This window comes from Aulonocara stuartgranti, assembly GCF_965226115.1.
Source record: "Aulonocara stuartgranti genome assembly, chromosome: 2".
Taxonomy (NCBI): Eukaryota; Metazoa; Chordata; class Actinopteri; order Cichliformes; family Cichlidae; genus Aulonocara; species Aulonocara stuartgranti.
Window position 1 is genome coordinate 8,753,087 of NC_138940.1, and position 20,789 is coordinate 8,773,875.

The 20,789-nt window shown below is 40.6% G+C and overlaps 1 protein-coding gene across 2 annotated transcripts in view; it reads right to left on the reverse strand.

The window, feature by feature from the left end:
* Positions 1-1,237: 1,237 nt before the first annotated feature.
* The window catches only part of sec24b (SEC24 homolog B, COPII coat complex component), a 28,511-nt gene continuing 8,959 nt past the window's right edge, over positions 1,238-20,789 (reverse strand). For both annotated transcript variants that reach the window (XM_082557629.1, XM_082557628.1), the window contains 20 exons: positions 18,639-18,722; positions 17,612-17,775; positions 16,926-17,110; positions 16,539-16,641; positions 14,179-14,305; positions 13,965-14,074; positions 13,647-13,759; positions 13,416-13,534; positions 13,174-13,229; positions 12,850-13,056; positions 11,811-11,934; positions 10,859-11,017; positions 10,601-10,774; positions 10,396-10,506; positions 8,851-9,026; positions 7,954-8,091; positions 6,983-7,087; positions 5,996-6,088; positions 5,262-5,365; positions 1,238-2,257 (listed from right to left, as the gene is read on the reverse strand). In XM_082557629.1, the coding sequence (XP_082413755.1) occupies positions 2,143-2,257; positions 5,262-5,365; positions 5,996-6,088; positions 6,983-7,087; positions 7,954-8,091; positions 8,851-9,026; positions 10,396-10,506; positions 10,601-10,774; positions 10,859-11,017; positions 11,811-11,934; positions 12,850-13,056; positions 13,174-13,229; positions 13,416-13,534; positions 13,647-13,759; positions 13,965-14,074; positions 14,179-14,305; positions 16,539-16,641; positions 16,926-17,110; positions 17,612-17,775; positions 18,639-18,722 (2,567 nt within the window). In that variant the 3' untranslated portion in view covers positions 1,238-2,142. The remainder of the gene's footprint in view (positions 2,258-5,261; positions 5,366-5,995; positions 6,089-6,982; positions 7,088-7,953; positions 8,092-8,850; positions 9,027-10,395; positions 10,507-10,600; positions 10,775-10,858; positions 11,018-11,810; positions 11,935-12,849; positions 13,057-13,173; positions 13,230-13,415; positions 13,535-13,646; positions 13,760-13,964; positions 14,075-14,178; positions 14,306-16,538; positions 16,642-16,925; positions 17,111-17,611; positions 17,776-18,638; positions 18,723-20,789) is intronic.

Here is a 20,789-nt window from a genome sequence, read left to right on the forward strand (position 1 = left end):
TGGTTACCTGCTGAAGTTTTTCCTCAGAAATATCACATCAGCCTAAACCAAGCGTGCCTCAAGAACACACTGATCCTGAAACCAATCATCTGTTTCATGACGAGCACAAAGTGATTAACTAAAAAGAACAGTCTGTGGCCATTGAGGCCATTTTGTTCACATAAGAAAATAACTATCACTCTCATTTTTTTTTTTTTTTTTAGATACCTACGACAAAATATTACTTCCTTTGTTTCCGAATCACTTCAGCTTCACCCCAGAAATAAAAGGTGCATCTTATTTCACCCCAGTTTGGTTAAATATGTGTGTTTACTGTGTTGCTTCATTTAGATCACTTTAATAAGAGCCACTGGTGAAAAACATAACAGTGAACACAAATCTAAGTTCTTCACACGATTTATGGGACAACATTATTTCCTCTGCATTCACAAAGGACGGTTAAACTCGCTTTACATTATACAGCCTGCTTTGAGCATAAGATATTCCACTTCCTGTCAGTGTGAAGACGTTTAACCGAGACATCTTAATGTGAGAAAAGCACATCGCAGTATTTATAAATGATTAAGACATGCTGCTAGAGTAAATGAAAGAAATCCTTCAGTGTGAGTAAATTAATGTGTAAAATTAGGTCTGGTAACTAATTTCACAGACTTTGCAACAATTATAAAATCTCAGAAAGCTTTTATTTTATTCCACTTTTAGGCTAGTTTAGTATTTAAAAGAAAAAAGTAAAAAAAAGAATTACCTGTTTTGAAAAGCCCGGGAAGTCTTTATCATTAGCAAAAGTTGTAAAACTTATGAAAACATAAAGTCCAACATTTATGGGGTCCAGATTGGAGTCTTCACCTGGCTAATTCTGTGGCTAACCCTGCTGTAATATTTCCATTTGACCACAAGGTCTGGGTTACTTCACCCAACTTCTTGAGAAAATTAGATGAAAGCTGTGGCAACACCAGCACAACCAGTCTGGAATGATATGAGATGCTGTCCAAAAAGGCTTTGCAACTCTGCCAAGAAAATAAATCTAAATTTTAAAACAGTAACCAATTTGAATTAGGCCACTTCCTTATTCAAGGTCATCTCCTTGTGTCATTTCAAGATTAGGTCACTGGGTGACTTCTTCCTTTTCCCTTAAATGAAATTCATGTTGAAGGATCCCCTTTTTGAAGAAACCGAGTGCTTAGTCATTGGGCTGATGGGGTAATATCAATAATCACGTCACACGAAACAAGCAGAGTTCTGTTTTTGTCTTTATTTAATAAGCTGGTTCATAAATAATCACACATAAAAGATTCTTTCAGTAGTTACAAAGTGGGTAGCAACTTAGTTAGCGCCTGGAGAAAAAAAGATAAAACAAATGAAGAGAAGACTGCCGGCGGGTGGGGGAAAGTTTATGGAGAGCGATCTCAACAACTCGGGAGTTCATAAAGCGGAGCAGAGAAGACGGAGCCGACGGGAGGGTTAAACATCCGACTGGTGTCCCATCACGTTCCCGGCAGCCGTCGCTCATCAGCAGACTAGCAGCGGACAAAAAGGCGGCATGCGTGTCGCCGTTCAAAGCACATGCCCGATTTTTGTTTCTGTTCTCCAGTGTTTTCAAAACAGTCTTGAAATGAAACAAAGGGAAGGGAATGTATCGGGAAATTTTAAAAAAAAAAAAGGAAAGAAAAAGAAAGAAAAAGCACAAGCTACATTTTAGGCTCACAAAACAAACTGAAATAAAAGATGTTGAAGTGGCATCTTCTTGGCTCGACTTTCTCCTCCTCCTCTCGGGAGCGATGGATTTATGAGAAGGTTAAAATGTTTGACAGTGGTTAAAGAGGCGGCAAGAGCCGCTGCAGGATGTTTGTTTTTTAGCAATTTCATTCGTTCATTCATTCTTTTCGGTAACTCGTTATTCTTTTCTAAAACTACCTCTTCCCTCCCCTTCTGCTGGTCTAATCGCAGGTGACCAACAAGCTTTGATTTGAATGAGACCGTTTAAAAGAAGGGGAGGAAACTCGCCTCGCTAAAACTGGTCTGACGCAGCGATGGGTGTCCATTGCTGGCTAACACTAGCTTTCACTCTATCAGGTTGCAAGTCCTTTCACGCTCTTGTTTAAGGAATCTAGTGGTCAAAGTTTTTCTCAGCGTGATGGGAGTCTACTTGGACACTTGCTGCTGAATGTGCTGCAGGAATTCATGATAGGAAGAAGCCCACTCTGACCGGTCCTCCACCAGGTGCTGGAACAAAGTGGCTTTAGCAGAGGCATCATCTCTGCGGGAAAGAAGGAAAAAATGCATTAAAGGGAAAGAAGAAACTGGTTTGTACATTTTAATGCTCTGTAAGTCTAAGAAGTGTTGGAATCTATTCCACATAACTTGAAGCATTGCTGACATGTCAGCTCTTAAACACAACACTCTCCTGCATCTTCTACCTCACTGACTCTGAACTGACAGCTGTTCGTACAAATCCCCAGCATGAGAGTTTTTCTCTAAGAGTTTGCGGAGCCACCTCCTCAGGACCACCTATTCAGCAGTCAGAGCCAAAGCCCTCCCTGCCTGTTTTTTTCATCTTCTCTTTTTTTTTTTTTAAATGTCTGTCTTTAATTTCAAAAAGACATCCATGAAGGACGAGTTCCCAGGCTGGGCGAGACGTTGCTGGCTTCTCTAACCCGACTTACAAGAGCAGAAACTGAACGTCTGATCTGACGTCTGGTTTCTCTCTCAGAGCTCGCAACTGCTTGTAGTCAGACCTTGGCTTTACTTTGAGAAATATATTCCCAATGCAAAAAAAAACCCAAAACTGAGATTTGCCAGAATGAAATGTTATAAAAGTGACAAAACAAGAGCTATTAAGGAGCCGCCTTGAGCTCTGGAGATAATGTGGTGTGATATTTTTATTTATTTGACATTTAACAGGCTTTAGAAAGTCCCGCATAAACAATAAAGATGTAGCTCTCTGCTGCTTAGCCGTCTGCCTCTTTTGCCCCTTTGTTGCTATGCTTATAAACAGCTCATTGCGCACCTCTTCATTGTTTAACTGATACCTACAGTGTGTCTAAAAAAAACAGAGATGACGGTCTTACGTGTAAATGTCATTCTGCCACGTAAGCGCTCTGGCAGTAACAGGCACACAGCTTTGATGTCTGGACCAAAAAAGGGGGAAACACCATCAACAAGGCTCAGACGGAGCAGAACATGAGCTCAGTCAAACCAGGACATACTTGTACATATACGCAGAAATACAGGGGTCGATGCTTTAAATGTACTTTTTATGCTGTAGTAATCTCTCTGAGCCAAAAGTTCAGGTTGCAAACGACCCTAAAAGCTGTTTTCTTCTACTCTTTGCTCTGTATGATCTCACAGAGAGCAGGATTGGCTAACACAGTCACCTCAGGCAAAGCTCTGGCCAGTCAGAAAAAAACTGGCTTAAAGGGAGAAAACCTTAAACAGCTTGTGTCCCCCTGGGAATAAACTGGGTGCATGTCCATGAGATGAAGGCTTTAAATGCTTTGTCCCTTCCTTCACGGAGCATCAAATAACACCAGGAATCTTTCAGAAACATGGTGTTAATTCTTAAGGCTTTTAATCTGAAAAGTGACGTATTTTTTATGCCATTCTAGTGTCCGACTTCCTGTCCACATCATTCTGAATGATGTCGAGTTGAGAGCTGCTTCTGGGACACTTCTGAAATGTTGAAGTACAATCTGATAGAACTGCAAGCCATCATTTCATGAAGAAGGGTGGATTATTGTGAACTATGACTCATGCAGAGCTACTCTAGCAGAGATCAAGTCCAAACACTGAGGTGGAAATGAGGAGAATAGATCCCTTTAACTACACGTCCATTGGCTTCTCTGTCAGGTGCCCATCCGCTTTTTCAAATATTCGAACATTGCTTCCTTGAATATTTTAGCCACTCTTTAAAGTTCTTGCACTTTTAATATCATTAAAAAAACAAACAAACATATCAACAACTGAGAGGTTCGAAGTCACAGAGAACTTGAAACCACTTTAAGAGCCGTTTTTAATTCTTTTGTCAAATCTCTCTCGTAGTTCCTGTCATTTCAGATCATTAAGTCCTGTCATCACGCAAACATCTGTTCAAATACCACTCAGTGCATTTTTACTAACATGTCATGTAAACATGTGGCTAAGCAACAATGCCGTACCACCAAGAGGAGGAGAGAGAGGAAACCGAAACAATGCGTTCCCTGCGGATGACTTTACCGCCGCTGTCAATCTGTGACCTCAATGCTCACTTTGTCTTTGTGTTTACACTTCGGAAATACTTTTCCGTCAACCTCGTGCCGATCTCTGCTATATGAAACTGTCCACACCTAGTTTCTGTTCAATGCCAATCAGAGCAGCTCACTATCTGGATTTACGAGATTCCAGGGAGGTGACGAAGCAGAAGGGCGAACTCGGAGAGGATGTGCAGTATCAGACAATCGTAATGTTCTTTATTTGCTTTATTTCCTCATGAACCTCAACAGAATGTCAGATTTAATTTGGCCAAGTAGCCAATAGATATAAAAAGGCACCTATCACATGACTGGAACATTAAACTTAACGCTGAACCTGGAGGTTCACAGGAATGAGAGATGATTCTTTTTAATTTGAAGTTTATTACTTCCAAAAATTATTGCCTACTTTTTTCTGTCAGTAATAAGCCAGCTCAGTGTCCAGTAGTAACGGCTCACTGTGCAGCTGTCCTGACACAGCATCCACAGAGCCTGTGCTCCAGTTTAAGTGAAGTTTTAGGATTTCGTCAGTCTGTTAGTTCGCACTCATTACCAGGTGTCTTTGTGTACAGTTTAAAAACACAGGTTCAGGCTAACATGGCGGTGGCCAAAACACTAATGCTGAACCTTCAAAATGAGTCCAAAACCAGTGGTTGATGCCACGATAGGCTGTGTGCCTGCAATCTTTTATGACATGTGAGGCCCTGAGGCGACTTTAAACAAGTAAAACACAAATGACTGCTCGCTTGGGGTCAGCAACTCTCTGTGTTCCCAACAGAGCACAATCCCTGCTTTACACTTCAAACCTCAGTTTTCTGCAGTTCCGTCTTTGGCGACAGAGCAACTCAACACTTTTTCCTTCAGTGACCTCAGATTTTGTATTAAAGCAATATGTGAGATCCATTTCACGCAATTAAAAAAAAAAGAACAAAACAAGCTGTCTATGTATATCTGTGACTGCCCTGAAGAAGAAGCACAGTTTCCAGTGTGTTTGCAAACAGTCAGATATGAGTCCAGATGTGCGGCAGTGCTTACTTGACGACATGTATCGTGGAGCTGAACGCTCGGTTGTCGTGGAGCCAGTCGAGGAAAGCTCGCACCCTCTCAGAGAGAGGAGTCTCCAGCTCCGGAATGTGACTCTAGGAACCAAAGAGGACAAGAGGGGAAACAAAACAACAACGCTGTTGTTAGTGGAGTGTTTCAGATAGCGCAGATTCACACAGTCAACCCCAGCCATACAATGTGGTTAACGGGAACATGCCTGTGGTGGGGAGTGTGGGCTTGTAGGTGGATCTATGAGGCACTGACCCCTTGCTAGAAAGATAAAATAAGCATAAACAAGTGCTGACTCGCCGTTTGCTCTGGGTGTTGCCATCAGGCCCTCGGCGTGGTAATGACAGAACTTTCTAGGTGGCTGCACAGTTTGTTAAAAAAGCAGAAAAGCTACATCAGCAAGTCTGTTCTGCTGGACAAGTTGTTTTTTTCTAACTAAGTGAACAGAAACACAGCTCCTTCACTGTGGAGCTCAACTGTGAGTCATTTTCAGGGGAAACAAAATGTCGCATTGCATCATTCAGCCAGCGACTGGGCGGCGCACACACGCGTGTGTGTGTGTGTGTCAGTACAGACATTTCCCTAATCACACTTCTCTGTAACGTCCTGATGTGCTGGATGTAGAGGGAAAATAAAAGCTTCATTGTACTTCAAAAGATTAATTGTCTCTTTGAACTGTTTGCATGTGTACTTCTACTCAAATGAGTCTTACTGACCATGTTGGGGGGAATTGAAGCGTAGTTCGGGCAGCCCAAAACATCTCGGATGAACATTTCGTTGCAGCATTTGCCAATCCACAGATAAAACACCTGGACAGGCAGAAGAGAAGAGGAGCATTACCGCACAGTATACTTTCTACACACTCTGACATGTGTGCGTCTTAATCTGCCATAACTAAAGAGCCAGCAGGGCCAATGTTATTAATATCACCACTCTAAACTATGACAGTGAGGAAGAAAAAATAATAACAAAACAATTATAACAATAATTTTCTCTTTTAGTTTTTTCTAGGGTTTTTCCCATAAATTTCTATTTCTTATCAATTCCCCCCTTCGTATGCATCCTCCCATAAATTTGACTGTTTTTCTCATAAATGTTTTTTCCTCATAGATTAGAAATTTATAATTCTTTCTCTTAACTTTGAGTTTTTTCTTGTAAGTTTTTTTATTTTCAATAAATGTGTGGCTTTATGTTTTGCCTTGTTTGTTTGTTTTTTGTAATATTAAAACCCTCCCACCTTTTTAAAAAAAATCTTTATTGCCACCAAATACGCCATTGCACTAGTGAGAAGTTCACTCAGAAATTAGATTTGGTACCAAGTTTAAACTTCAAACATCTAACTACCCTCCATTTATTACTGATACTTTCCAGTGATAGTCTGAAGATTGGAGTGTTTCGGTTTCTTTCTGTATTTAATTTGCTCCAGTGGAAAATCCCTTTAAATTAAATTATGTGACATTAAACTTAATGAAAACTGGGCTCCAGTGCTGCTGCTGATGTTACTCCGAGGCAAATAATGAGACGATAAATCCCAACTCCAGTCCTCAAGCCATCACATATTATTTCAGGCAAAGACAACTTCTCTTTGATTTGCTCTAAATTATGACCTAAGGTTTATTGCATTTTATTAAAGGACTAGATGGTGAGAAGACAGAGACGTGAAAAATATAAACGAGGTGAAATAAAGACTTCTCGGAGCTTACGTTGCCACAGTCCATGAGGAAAGCTCCATCTCTGCTCAGCCTCTCAGCAGACAGGTGGAGCAGATGAGGCTGAGGGACTACGGTATCGTTCAGATGAAGCGCCCCCTGCAGGTCAGACAACTTGTGAGCAGAGTATAAAAACAGCTTTACTATATACATGTGCAGACAACATATACATAATAATTACATAGTGTCACAGGTAAAGCTCCCAAAGCTTCAAACAGAGAGCATACAAACATTAAAGTCTGATATTACCTCATTTAAAATATGTCTCCACTATAATATAATCTTCATAATTCTTGTTATTACAAGTGTTTAAAAGTAAATGTTACACGTGAGACTATTTTCACATTTTTAAATACAACTTTAAAAGAAACGTTCAGTGAAAAAAAAGCTGATGCATATAATGCAAACTAAAAAATAAACACTAAAATAAAAGTTTTAATCACGTTTATTATGACATTTCTGTCATTGAGTTAAATCCTTGTTGTTCTAAAAGATACCACAAGCTTAAAAACACAGTTTCCTCATAAACATTTCAAGTCATCTGTTTTAACTAGCAAAAGCAATCCCAATGATCCCAAACCAATTTTCACCAAACTTTCTGTGAATTTCCAGAGAAAAAAAGCAGACTGGCTTTGCTCTTAGTCATCATAATGTTCAGGATTAAGGCTTTGATGTGACACCTTACCAGATGCTGGGATTCCAGTGTTTTTAGGCAAGACATCTAAGTTATCTAAAATATCTTATCAGCTCACTGTTACATTTAACCACTTCGCCAGGTATAAAAAACAACCTAAAAGAGTGAGTCAAGCCATTAAGCACAGGTTTAATAATAAAGTTGCACTGCATACAGAGATATATATGTTAACGATGTTATGTTAATGGGTTAAATAGTAGTCATTTTGTTTTTCCCTCTCTCTACTATTCTTTAGTGCACTGAGTTATGAGAAAAGCCATCTGCATCCCACCTGGTCAGAGATGTTGTCCAGTCGGTAGAGGTCAGGATGAACCATTCGCATCAGCTGCTGCAGCGGCTGAGTCTTGAATTCGCACATGGCAAAGACCCGCTCGTCCAGCCTCGTGCTGGTGCCCGTCCGCAGGGCTTTCTGAAAGCAAACACACATCACATCAGCAGTGTTGGATTTGATTTCTCTGATTTATTACGTCAAGAATAAGAATAAGTTCAAAGATCTATAAAAATTAAAAATGCAGAGTAAAGCTTTAGCCCCATTTGCAGAGTAAAACAAATCCTTTTGCTAAAAATGGAGAATTAAACTGCAACAAGTTCAGACAAAAACATTGTGGTAACAGTTTAACCTTTAATCACCAGGAATAATAGGCCATAATGTGCTTCTTTCAATTAAACAGTGATGTTTCCGAAGTTTATTCTCTGATTCATCAAAGGAACACACTGTTAGAGTCCCACAAACACCTACAGGGAGGATTTGTCTCAGAAACAGGGTGTGTATGTGCTTCTGAACATGGACACACCCTGGATGTATGAATGCACACATGCCGGGTGGATTAATAGTCTTTAACCCAGGCATTGTGACTGTGAGCTCACACTTTTCTACTGTGTAACATTTGGTCAGAGGGTGTTTTGTTTTTAGGGTTTGTACTCAACTACATCTTAAAATGCGTAATAACGTTTTGCAGGTTTAGTCAGTAAAACAAAACTCTCTCCTTTTACCTCAAAGTGAATTTAAAAAATAAAAACTTTCCAGAAGAAGTCTGCTAACAGGGAAAAGTGGAGGGCTGCATGCTTAAACACACATTCACAGCCTTTTCTTCTCCTTCTTTTTAGTGTATGTCATGCTGTGTGACGCGTGTGTGTTCATGTGCCGATGACAGTCAGGCAGCTGCACCTGTTTAAGTAGAGCAAGGATGTAGAGGGGGAAGAGACGCATGGCTGCAGGGAGGACAAGTCCAGACTGCTGAAGGTTGGAGACGTTGCTCTTGTAGGCGCTCCCCAAGTCCACCACCGCATTCACCAGTGCGTCCCGGGCGTCCGACAGGCTGGATGATATCGATCGATCGATGGCTGGATTGAAAAGACCAAATGAAGACTAGTTTACCTCCAAGACAGCATTTTAATCAGTTCTGAACACAAAGTTAAGTTAACAAAAGCCCAGAGTACGTCCTGATGAGACATGTTTACAAACTAGGGCTGTGCGATATGATGAAATATATCACATGACAAAATGAAAACATCGTTTCAAATTATTTGCTATCGTTTGTTTCGTGGTGGCGCAAACTACGCTGTTTTTCATTGTGGCACAGAGAATACCAGCATTGCCAGTGAAGATGAGGCAGAACCAGGTAGCTCCAAACAGAAGGACCAGTCAAAACAAATCCAGGACCTTATTCCTAAACGAGGTTCTACCTCTGTAGCATGGACATGGTTTGGTTAAGGAAAGTCTGACACGGACTAGAAAATTGTACCATGCAAATTATGGCGCAAACCAGTCCCCACCACAGACTCAAACACAACAAACCTCTTCTACCACCTACACAATAACCACGTGAAAGAGTGTGGAGAGAGTTTGCAGATGAGAAGCAAAACGGAGCCGACAGGTGCACAAAATAAACCTTAGACTCAAACGTTAGAACAGGCTTTTCCCCGCAGCACGCTGTGTAATAAATACTCAAAGAAAATGGCGGCTGTTGCAACTTCTATCTAAAAATACATAGTTTTATGCATGGGTCAAAACACTCAACTCCAGGTACACGACGCCAAGCTGAAAACATTTCACACAAGTCGAGTTGCCCGAGTTCGAAAACGTAAAATTTTTGCGAGATATCTCGTTATCGGGATGAGAAATGTCTCATATTGGGATATGAGATTTTGGTCATATCGCACAGCCCTATTGCAAACATTTTCATATTTATGTGGACATTGTGTGTCTGTGGGACAGGCAAACTTTGCACTGTTCAGCTCCAATGCACAACCTCTAGGGAAACAGCGGTGGTCAACATGACCCATAAAGCCACTCTGCACAGACTGAATAAAACCTTTTAATCATTAATATAAAATGCAAATGTATACGAATGTGACTCTTGAAACAGGAAAGACCTGGCTTACAAAAAGCTCTCTGTGGGTTATATACCACCACACAGGTATCGCTACATTTCCACCCAGGGTTGGTATTTAATTCCAACTGACTGCGTGTTTTATGAAACCCGATGGAAACTTATTCGATACATTTTGATGCATTTTTTTCTGCCAACTTTTCTGGAAAAAAAACACTGACAATATCACTTTATCACTCTAATATTTTTAACATGTTATTGGATTTGTGTCAACCACGGGGAGGCTAGAGGCCAACTGTCATAAATGTGTAAAAAGTCTTAGGTTAAAAGTACTGCACATGAAAAGGCGTGAAAGCCAAGGATTTAAGCTAAACACTTACCCATGTTGGCTAACAGACAAGTGATGGCTTGGACGTCAGCACCGGCATACACATCACTCAGCTGACTGACCACCGGCAGACACAGAGTGTGGACCCTGATACGTCTCTTTCCTACAGATGAATTAATAACAGTCCCGTTTTCAAGATCTTTAAAGAATTTCAACCTAAATGTGTTACCATGAAAATGAGTCATTCTTGTGTATACCTTTACTCGACGTGTAGAGCAGAGCAGCCTGGAAGCAGGCCAGAGACGAGTCTGCCAGAGAGTCTTCGACTGACATCTGGACAGCGAAGGCAGAGTCTGGGTTCACATTGGCCAGGGACAGCAGGTCAGTGGAGCGCACAAAGAAGTTACCGTGAAACGTGTGGATGGATAAACCTGAAGAGGAAAAAGGCAGGGACAAAACTTGTGTTTGACACAGAAACATTAAAACGTGCATGAAGCTGCATCTAATCTGATTACCTTTAGTGCATCTTATTCTCATGACCGCCTCAAAGCCGATCTTCCTGGTGAGGTAGCGCTCGAGGTCTCTCTGGAACTTTTCCAGCTGGGCCGGGTTGTGGATGTAATGAAAGGAGGGATAGTAAAAGACGCTGCCTGCTGAATACCTGGAGATACATGCTGAGAAATAAGAAAAACATGAGAGGATCGACATTAAGAGAATTACATGTGATTATCTTCAGTCTGTGAAGACTGGGAAGAAGAGTTCAAATACATCATTATGATGTGTGTGATTTGTAAATAATGCCTTAATCCCACACTGGACTGAATTAAAGATTAAATAATTCAAAACACAGATAATATAATATTAAATATGACATAAAGATGAAGAAAGCAAATAGGTCGATGATGGCGAGAAAGCAGTTTAGAATAGGTTTCTCCTTTATTAGCCAGAAATAAGCTGTTAGGAGATTTGGTATCCGTGTCAACAGATGACCTGGTGTGTGGTTTAACAGATAAAACAAGGTTGATAACACTGGTAACACACTTTCTGGATGTTATCACTTGAGCCGAGGCCTGAGCTTCTGCAGGACATTTTCTTCGAGGCAAATTATTTCCAGTCTCCTGAATCACATGTTAGCTGCTACTACTACTACAGCAACAGCAAAACAACAAGCTCTGATGATGATAAGCTGAAGAACCTGAGTGCAGCAGCAGTACACACTCAGAAACCAAAGCACAAAATGCTCCTACAGGGTTATTTTAAAGCGATCTGATTTAAAGTCTACGTTTGCAAATCTGCACAAAAAAGGAAATATATTATTAAAAAAAAATAGAATAAAAAAATATAGAATATAAAGAATACTGGGAGCCGATTTGCTCATTAGCATTCATAACATAAGCAAAAATGTTGACACTTTGGATACATGGACAACATGAAAGATGCCAACAGCTGACTCAATCATGCTCTCACCTAATGAGGCGAGGTCGGCGTACTGGGAGCTGAGGAGGAAGAGATCCACTCCTATCTGTTGTCCTGAGCAATCCAGTGCAAGTTTCTTGTAGAAGTCAGTGGCAGGACCGAGGTGGTGGGCTCCCTGAAAGATATGAGAGTTATTACCAGCAACTCCTCATTTTGATCACAGGACTGAGGGAATGGGGACCTTCCTGACAGCAAAAAAAGACAATATAATATCTTTTTCCCCCGAGCAAACAAGCACATCTGTTATTTGTCATTTTCTTTTTGGAAACTCTTATCATGACTTGTTGGCAGTTTATTCAGAATTAAAAAAGAAGATGCTAAACTTGAATAAATCACAATCCTGGGATGACAATAACAGTGGTGTTTAATCTGAGATGAAATGTGAGACAACGTTGGGACAGGTAAGAAAAGTGAGCTGTTGCAGGAAAGTATAAATACAACTCAGCTGTGAAAATGCCAGGACACAAAGTACTAATCTTTGGCTGTACTTCATCTGTCATATGGTTCAATTTAAGCTTCACAAGTCACAATGCAGCCATGATTTAAAACTCCCATTTGATGTGAAAAATATAAAAATTAAAACAGGGCACCCGCAGGCACTCCAACTTCATGATCATGAGACAAATTCAAAAAATACACATGAAAAACAAACACCATGAACATACCGCACAGAGGTAGGAAATAAGGATGTTTTTATTTATGTCTTACTTATCAATAAATATCTAAATAAATAAAATAAATATATAATTAAATAAGGATCTGGCAGTTCAGGGTGGTGATTATTAGCTGTTACAGATGAAGCACAGCAGCCCACTTTACACTAAAACAATCTGTTCATTAAACATTCGACGGCTTGCTGTGTCCAAACTTTTCACTGTTAACATCCAAATAAAGACAGAAATAAGAAAAAGGATGCTGTTTAACTCCAAATAAGGAAGATATGATAAAATCCTGCATCTGCTCTTGCTCCCACTTTCTCTGGATAGTTGTTTTTCTCATTATAATCACAAATAAAAGAAAATATAATTACCTTTGAGCTCGAACGCTGATTGGGGTCTTCTCTCGACTGCAGCTTCCCGGCTCCCAGCGTCGGCAGCTGAGTCTGGAACACCGTGATGCGGCCTCCGGTGGGTGACATGAGCTTGAAAGCGGCCTGTAAGGCAGGACCGAGGGCGCTGTGGGTCTCTCTGCTCTGGCTGAACAGCGCCGGCAGTGACTTCAGCAAGTCCTTCACCAGCTGGAGGATGGAGAAACAATACATGAGAAAATTAAAAAGAAAACCGTTTCAGAAACATCATGAAGCAGGCACGAACATGACAGAAGAGATGAAAGGGAACAAAGCAGCACGCTCTACCTCGTTGCTCTCCTTTAGATTCACCATCAAGCTGTCATGAGATGGTATGAAGACATCTGCAAAGAAAGCAGGAAAGACTATTAATGCGGCTATAGATGACACATTTCTATCAAATACACTAGAAAGGGTCATTAGTCACTCTAATAGACCACCACCTCTGGTCTTAACTGTGTGGCAACAACTTTTGATCGTGGGTCACTGCCACAGCTCTCATGTGTCATTTTGAAGTAACTTATATTTACCATCGATGTCTGACACCACCAGCATCTGTGGCTGGGACAGCCCCTCCTGGAGATTGTAAAAGTGGATGGTGCTATCAAAGGTGAGGAAGCCCACTCTGGTACGCGAGTCCCCAGGCAACCTGCAGCAGGAAACATTGTGTCAGCCTGGTTTCTGCCTGTGACAGACGCTAATAATCAGCTTGATTAAATAGCTAACTGACAAACTCATGAAGCAGCAACATCAGGACTCACTTATCCAAGTTCCCAAGAAGTGATTCACAGAAGTACTTCAGGTATCCTGCTTCCACAGCATTGTGAGACACGTCGAGTACAAACAGGTAGGCCGCCGGCTGAGGAGGTCGCAACTGAAAAGGAACAAAAACATCAAAGATCCCTGAAGGTTTGAAAAAAAAAATAATAATAATAATAATAAGTTTTTATATGACCTTTGCAGGTGTCACTTCTTATGCATGAGCCTTCTTTTTTTCCCCTCTGTTTACTAAACACAACACTGCCCTCTAGTGGACAGAGAAGCAAAGTACGTGTAATATGAATAAGAGGCGTGTTTACCATGTAGTCTGAGGAGGCGATGAACTCCACAGTGGAATTCTGGACCTCTGGCCTCTTGTGTGGTTCACCGTATGACCTTGTGACTGGATTGTACATGAACTCATCTGGTACTGAACAAGAATTAAAATGGCATAAAACATTAAGGCTGCAAAACATGATTCAGCAGTAAAGAAATTGCAGGGACAATATATAAATAGCTTGACTGGACTTGTACCATCATTGACCCGGTAACACAGGTTGCACTTCCACCTGCGCTGGTCCAGAAAGGTGACGAACGGATTGATGTAGGTGCGGCAGGAGCGACAGCGCACGATCGTGTTTGATGTGATCACCGGTAACTGCTGCAGAGAGGCAAACGGGGGAAAAAGGCTTAGAGAAAGATGGACTAACTTCCAATAAAAAAATAAAAAATACAAAAGACATGTTTATGAACTTTTCATCTGTCATGCCTCAATTTTTTGGCCTCCACTTTCTTTCTCCATCCCATGACCCTTTCAAAACAATCTTCTATTTATATCTCAGCAGATGGCTGAATAGCACTTTGTTTCCTTTTCTGTGAGTGTGGTTGGAAAAAAAAAAAACCAAAACAAAACTGCAGTTCTTTTCTCCTCTTTTTTTTGGTGTCATGACTTCCGCTGAAGCACCAGAGTCACCCAAAATTTCTCCACCTTTTCCTTAGAACAAAGTCTGTTTATCCTCGGGTACACCTGAAGGCCACAACGGAGGTTTTGGGACTACTTTCTTTCTCTGCAATTTACTAAAAACAGCTAAAAATTATTATCAGATCAAATGCTAACATAACTATAAAATAATTGACATCTATGTTGATAAACAGTTGAGTTGAGCTGCAGTAATTAAATAAAACATGACACTGATAGAAAAGATTTTGAAAACTTGTAATTTCACACTTGGGTTGGATCGCAACAGTAATGTGTTACTTTCACAGGCGAAGTAAACACAGATGTCGAGAAAAACGCCTCAGTAGTGAAACCAAAATATCTTAATCACCTCTGTTTGCTGGTTCAGCTGTAAGGTTAAGCAAAAACTAAGAATTTCCACCTCTCTGGGTATTCGAGTAAATGGGTGCCAATGCTGCTGCTGTAGTGCAAAAAATTTAAATGTAGCTTCATTTTTCTTGTGCCATTTTCCATCATGATCAAATACATCCTCCCTTTCTTTCTTCTCATATCTGGATCCATGCAAAGAGACATCAGTCTAAGAAGAGATGCCCAAACCATCCCCGCTTCTCCCACTTCGTCTAGGTGGTGCTTTTCAAAACAGGCAATGAATGTTAATGTCAGAGCGCAGACAGCCTTTGGGGAAAGAACAATTTCTACAAGTTGGTTAGACTATTAAACTAGACGATACCACAGTATCCTTGGGAGATCAGAGAAGACGAGGGACATGAAGTTCCTCATGATGGGGCATACACCCATATTTGGGCTGCATAAGAAGGGAGGACCTCGATGTAATACAGAGTCTCCTCAGAGACCACAAACAATGTCACAAGCTGAAGATTTAAATGCATCATAAAGCCTCACTAAACCACCTCCAAGAAGAAAAATTCTTTAAAACTATCCGTTGACAGTCAGGATGCTCTGACGTATCTGACACCAAACTGCAGGCTCACTCCAGACTACACCAAACAGCTCACAGCTGTTTACTGAGACACTGTAGACTTGACTGACTCAGAGGAAACACCAAATTACATTCAAAATCAGGAAATACTGTGTAGGTGTAGCATATGATTCCAAAAATACATTTTCATAACATATCCTTAAACTATCAGAGTTGCCAAAATTAAAGCTGTAGGCAGAAACTGCAGAGGAGCATGAATGTCTGTTTCACACGTCCACAGGATCCACACCTCTGCAGTCATCTACTGTAAAAGCAACACAGCCTGGGCAATTCTGAGATATCCTTTTGAAATACACACTCACAAAAACGACGAGCCAACAACTGACGCTCTGTCAAACATTCAGTTATTTAACCGTTAGTCCAGGAAGTCAGTGCCAGCCTGTCTTTCAAGCACTTTCCTATTGTTTGTCACTTCACATCTACTGACACGTCTTCACCTCACAGCTCTATAAATACCCTCCCTTATCTTTCCTGCACCTCTTCATCGTTGTCATTCTGCTCCTCCTGCTGACTGGTCACGAGTGGAAAAAGACAGCTACAAAGGACCCAGATAGTATTTAAACACTATGTTCCACCTTTCTTTAATGTAGAACTGTGTCGACTAATGTGAAATACCTCTGTCAGGGAAAAAACACCCTGCTCTGCACAACATATTTTGCATTTCACAGAATGAATTGATCACATCTGTTTGCTTTAACAAAAAAGTATCAGAATAAAATGACTCTTGATGAAGAAACTCAAACTATTGTCTGCTAAAAGGTACAGCAGCGTTTGTGCCCTAAACAAAGCTTTTGTATGTTCAATAAATAAATAGCAGAACAGCTTCATGCAGTGCTTGAGAAGGCAGAACTAAACAGAACTAAACATTTGCCGACATCTTAACTCCATAATACCAAAATCTGAGAAAAATGTTCTTTGAGGGGAATTTTGATGTACCTGTAGATCTCTGAAGGGGTGGAGGAGGAGGCCCAGAGGGAGTCTGGCTTTGTTGAGTAAAGCCTGGGTCTGGGGAATGCTGGTCAGAGTACACCTGAATGTCCTGATTTTAAAAAAAAGAAGAAAAAAAAGACAAACGAATGACAAAATATACTCACAGATAAAAATATACGAAATGAAAAAAGGTTGAAATAATGCAGTAAGAAAACAAAAACCATGAGCTTAGAAGTTGAAAAAAAAAAAAAAAACCCGTAATTGTATACTACTGTTGTACTATTTTAAGAATTTATTTATTTTACTACTCTAAAGTTTCTGTGATACACTGAAAGTAAATGGCTAAATTTAAGGGCTCAGCTGCCACTCAAAATTTCCCTACACCAGACTTACTGTGGACTGCAGTTGACTTTCTTAAGGTCGGGGCTGAGGTTGGGTTCTGGAGCTTCCAAAGGTCTGGGGGGCAGCAAGTTTCTCTCCTGCAGCAGGTTGATTGGCCTCAGGGCCTCGACCTCCAGCTCTGGCACACCACTCAGCCCGCCGAGGGCTGCGGACAGCTCAGAGAGACTAGGGAAGGGCTGCAGAGAGGGACGGATGGTTTCCACACCGCGAACAAACAAACAGCTCAGCTTACAGCCAAAATTCATCAGGTGGGCTATTTTATAAAATAATGTCTGTGTAGTGACACCTTAAACATTTATTTATTAAGTCTGACCAGTCAGTCAGTTGTGGATTATGATCAAGTCTAGAAGTCTGGCAAAGTCCAGGGTCAGAATCCTGAACAGGTCTCTGACTCTGTTATAAGCCAGCTCATAAAACTAGAGCCTATCACCAGAATTGGTCAAAGCATAGGTGAAATTTAAAAGCCTACATATGCTTACTTAAAATCTAGTGGGGGCAACAGACAGTCGCTCTAAGTGATGGGTATCAAACGCAGGTTGGGTTTGCCTTTATCCAAACTTTTTACACACGAAAAATTAGACAATTTAATATAAAATCTGAGAAAATAGCCTGAAAAAAACTTTCAAACAATCCATAGATGTGCAAAATATTAATCAACATTTCTGTTGCAGGCTCACCTGTGAGTACTGCTGGTAGTTTGACTGGCCATACAGGTCGTCGGAGGGGGAGGCGTCAGTGTGGGACGCCGGTCCCTGCCGATAACCTGACTGCATGCCAGGGTAACCGTAACTACCGTAGGGCTGAGCCTGGTTGGTCACATTGCTGGATGGTGGCATGGATTCTGGAAAGAGAGACAGTGCAGGAGTACAGTAGTGTGATGTTAAGAAGACAGAACATTTTTAAGGTGTTTTAACATGACCAGAAAAATAAGATCACTGTGTTAATGTTGATTTTAGAATAAGTTAGAATAAGTGCCAAATTATCCCTAAACAACAAAAAAAAGCCTTTTCAAGTAGCATTTGCAGTCCCCTTTGCTGTCTCCATTAGCTTTGGTCAAACTACACAATATTGTTATCAGATTAGATGAATAAAGAGCCATAAGAGATGAGACGGTAGTATAAACATCAGGAACACTGTACCAGTAACAAACTAACAACAATCACATTTAAAGCGTTGTGAATGACACTGCTGTCTTCTGCTTAGAAAAGCTGGGTCGCATCAAAGGGAATATGTGGATTGTCTTAAAGCCCGTTTTTCCTCTCTCTGCTGTGAAAAGTTGTCACTAGATAACAGAAGACCCAAGTCTTTTTTGCCACATCAGCTGTCAGCAAATATAGCTGTGTTAACACTGCAGGAACCTTCCTCAGGGATAAGGAAAAGGATCTAAATTCAGTTCACGGAGAATTATTTTATCCTCTAAGAGTCCCTGCTTAGGAGGCAGCACTTTCTTTATATTCAAGAATATTTTCATCCGGTCATTCTCACATCTGTTTTCCAGCACTGACCTAAGACCCTAAAATTCAGCTTTAACAATTGATTAAGGTTTTATAACAGATTTCATTTTATGCAAATGCCAAGTTATAAAAATATTGTGCACTGTACATATTGTCAAAGAAAAGTTGATTTACAGTTTAGACAAAGCTGTGATTTTACTGAGAGTTGCTCAGGTGCATGAGGTGCAGTCTGTCTGTGATGAACACGTACCTGGATAGCTGCCACCTTCGAGGGAATCGTAGCTGTTGGGCACCGGAGAGGCACTGCCAGTAGAAGAAGAGGATGTGTCACCGCCTGCGAGAGGCAGAGAGGGGAAAAAATGAAACTCAAAAGGCATTAAAAACTGTTATTATGAAGGAAAAGACAGCTTGCAAATATTACTCTGTTCAAATAAATAATGGCACAATAAAAAAAATCTAAAGACAAATGAAGTGAAACGGGGAGGAAGGACAGAGTGTTGGGATAAAAATGAAAGACAACATTAAAGTGAATAAAAGCAGATTTTCTGGTTTGGTCGTGCATGGACTCCCTTTGGCCTCACAGAAAGAAAACGAAAGAGAAGAGGCAGACTGAAAGATGGAAAGAAAACATAAAAAGGAAGCACTTAAGTTTTGAGTATATGCAAGTTGCTGTGTGGGGGAAAGGACGTCTGAGGACAGGACATGTGTAGAGAACTGAGGGGGGGGAAAGAAGATATGAGTGTGTGCGATGGGCACAGAACGAAAGACATTTTCAGCATGTTCAATAAAACCAGTTAGCTACAGGCCATTAGTGAGGACAAACCACTGGAAGCTACAGGGTGGTGCCCTGATCAGAGAAAGGTGGTTTACCAGATGTGGATTAGTCAAGCCTTATCTTTTTTGTAATCTAAAAACCAAAATTAAATAAATTCTTTTTTGGAGAACTTTTATATTAACATCTACCATCTGAATTCAGCTTTCTGACAAAAAGGCTCCCAGTGTCCTCACAAACAGGCGGGTTAGACAACACATGCCTCAGATTCCTCTGTTCAGCCAGCAAAACTAAAGAAATGCATTAAATTAATAGCCGAGTCATTTATATTTAACACCTGGAACAAGTTTATCACCATCATCAAAACTCTGAACTTGCTTTTTTCCCCCTAGTAACCAAGTTTTTATTCCTTTTTACAATTTCTATATCTTTTCTAAACTTTTCATTTTATTACTGCCCATTTTATTTATTTTGTAGTACAGTACTCATTTAGTTTTATGCCCTTTTTAAAATGTTATCTTGTGACTGACTACTTTTTGTCATAAACTAATCTGTGTTCTCTTAAAGCACTTTGTGACTATGTCAAAGTATCTGAAAAACAAATCACTACTACTACTACTACTACTACTACTACTACTACTACTACTACTACGTCTGTGAAGGTTCTCAGTCATCCAGGTCATCGTAGTCAAAGGAGCTTGCAAAGAAAAGCGTCTGGACTTCTTTAAGTTGCTTGAAGACGTTTCACCTCTCATCCGAGAAGCTTCTTCAGTTCTAAGGTCAAATGGTGGAGAGTCCCAGATATAAACCTAGTGGGAGAAACCCCCCACAGAGGGACCCACTAGGTTTATATCTGGGACTCTCCACCATTTGACCTTAGAACTGAAGAAGCTTCTCGGATGAGAGGTGAAACGTCTTCAAGCAACTTAAAGAAGTCCAGACGCTTTTCTTTGCAAGCTCCTTTGACTACTACTACTACTGCCATCATCATTTTCAGTTTAACTGTTTCAGTGATCAAACACTAGGCATGCCCAAATCACCCCACCTAGGAAGTGTCCAGGACACATTTTTCCTCAGAGGTCCGAGCCACCTCGGCTGGCTCGTGTCACGGCTCAACTCTGAGCTCCACCCAAATGACCGAGCTTCTCACCCAATCTAGGGAAACTCATTTCTTGTGTTTATGATGTCATTCTTTTCGTCTCTATCCACCGCTCATGGACATAGAGGAGGGTAAGGCTGGCAGCTAACTCGAAAGCTTCACGTTACGTTATTTAAAAAAAAAAAAAAAAAAAAAAAAAGCATGAAGGCTTTTAAAATTATTTTTCAAATCCCTCAGCAAGCTGCCATAACCTTTCAAGAATTAATGCTGCAGTCAAAATAGCGTGTGGACTCATTTAGTGCACTGCAACACTCCCGGTTCAAATCCAACATTGGTTGCATGTTATCCAACTCCATCATATTGCTTTTCTAATTTGCTTCAGTGCCTATGAGGTAAAATATCCACAAAATAATCTTAATAAAAAAACAGCAGCAAGCAAAAGGATCTTTTCGTTTTTGTCTGTTTATTCCTTGCATGTCATGTAATGAATAGGTTTTCCCAAAGGATTACATGGGCAGTAATATTTGAAT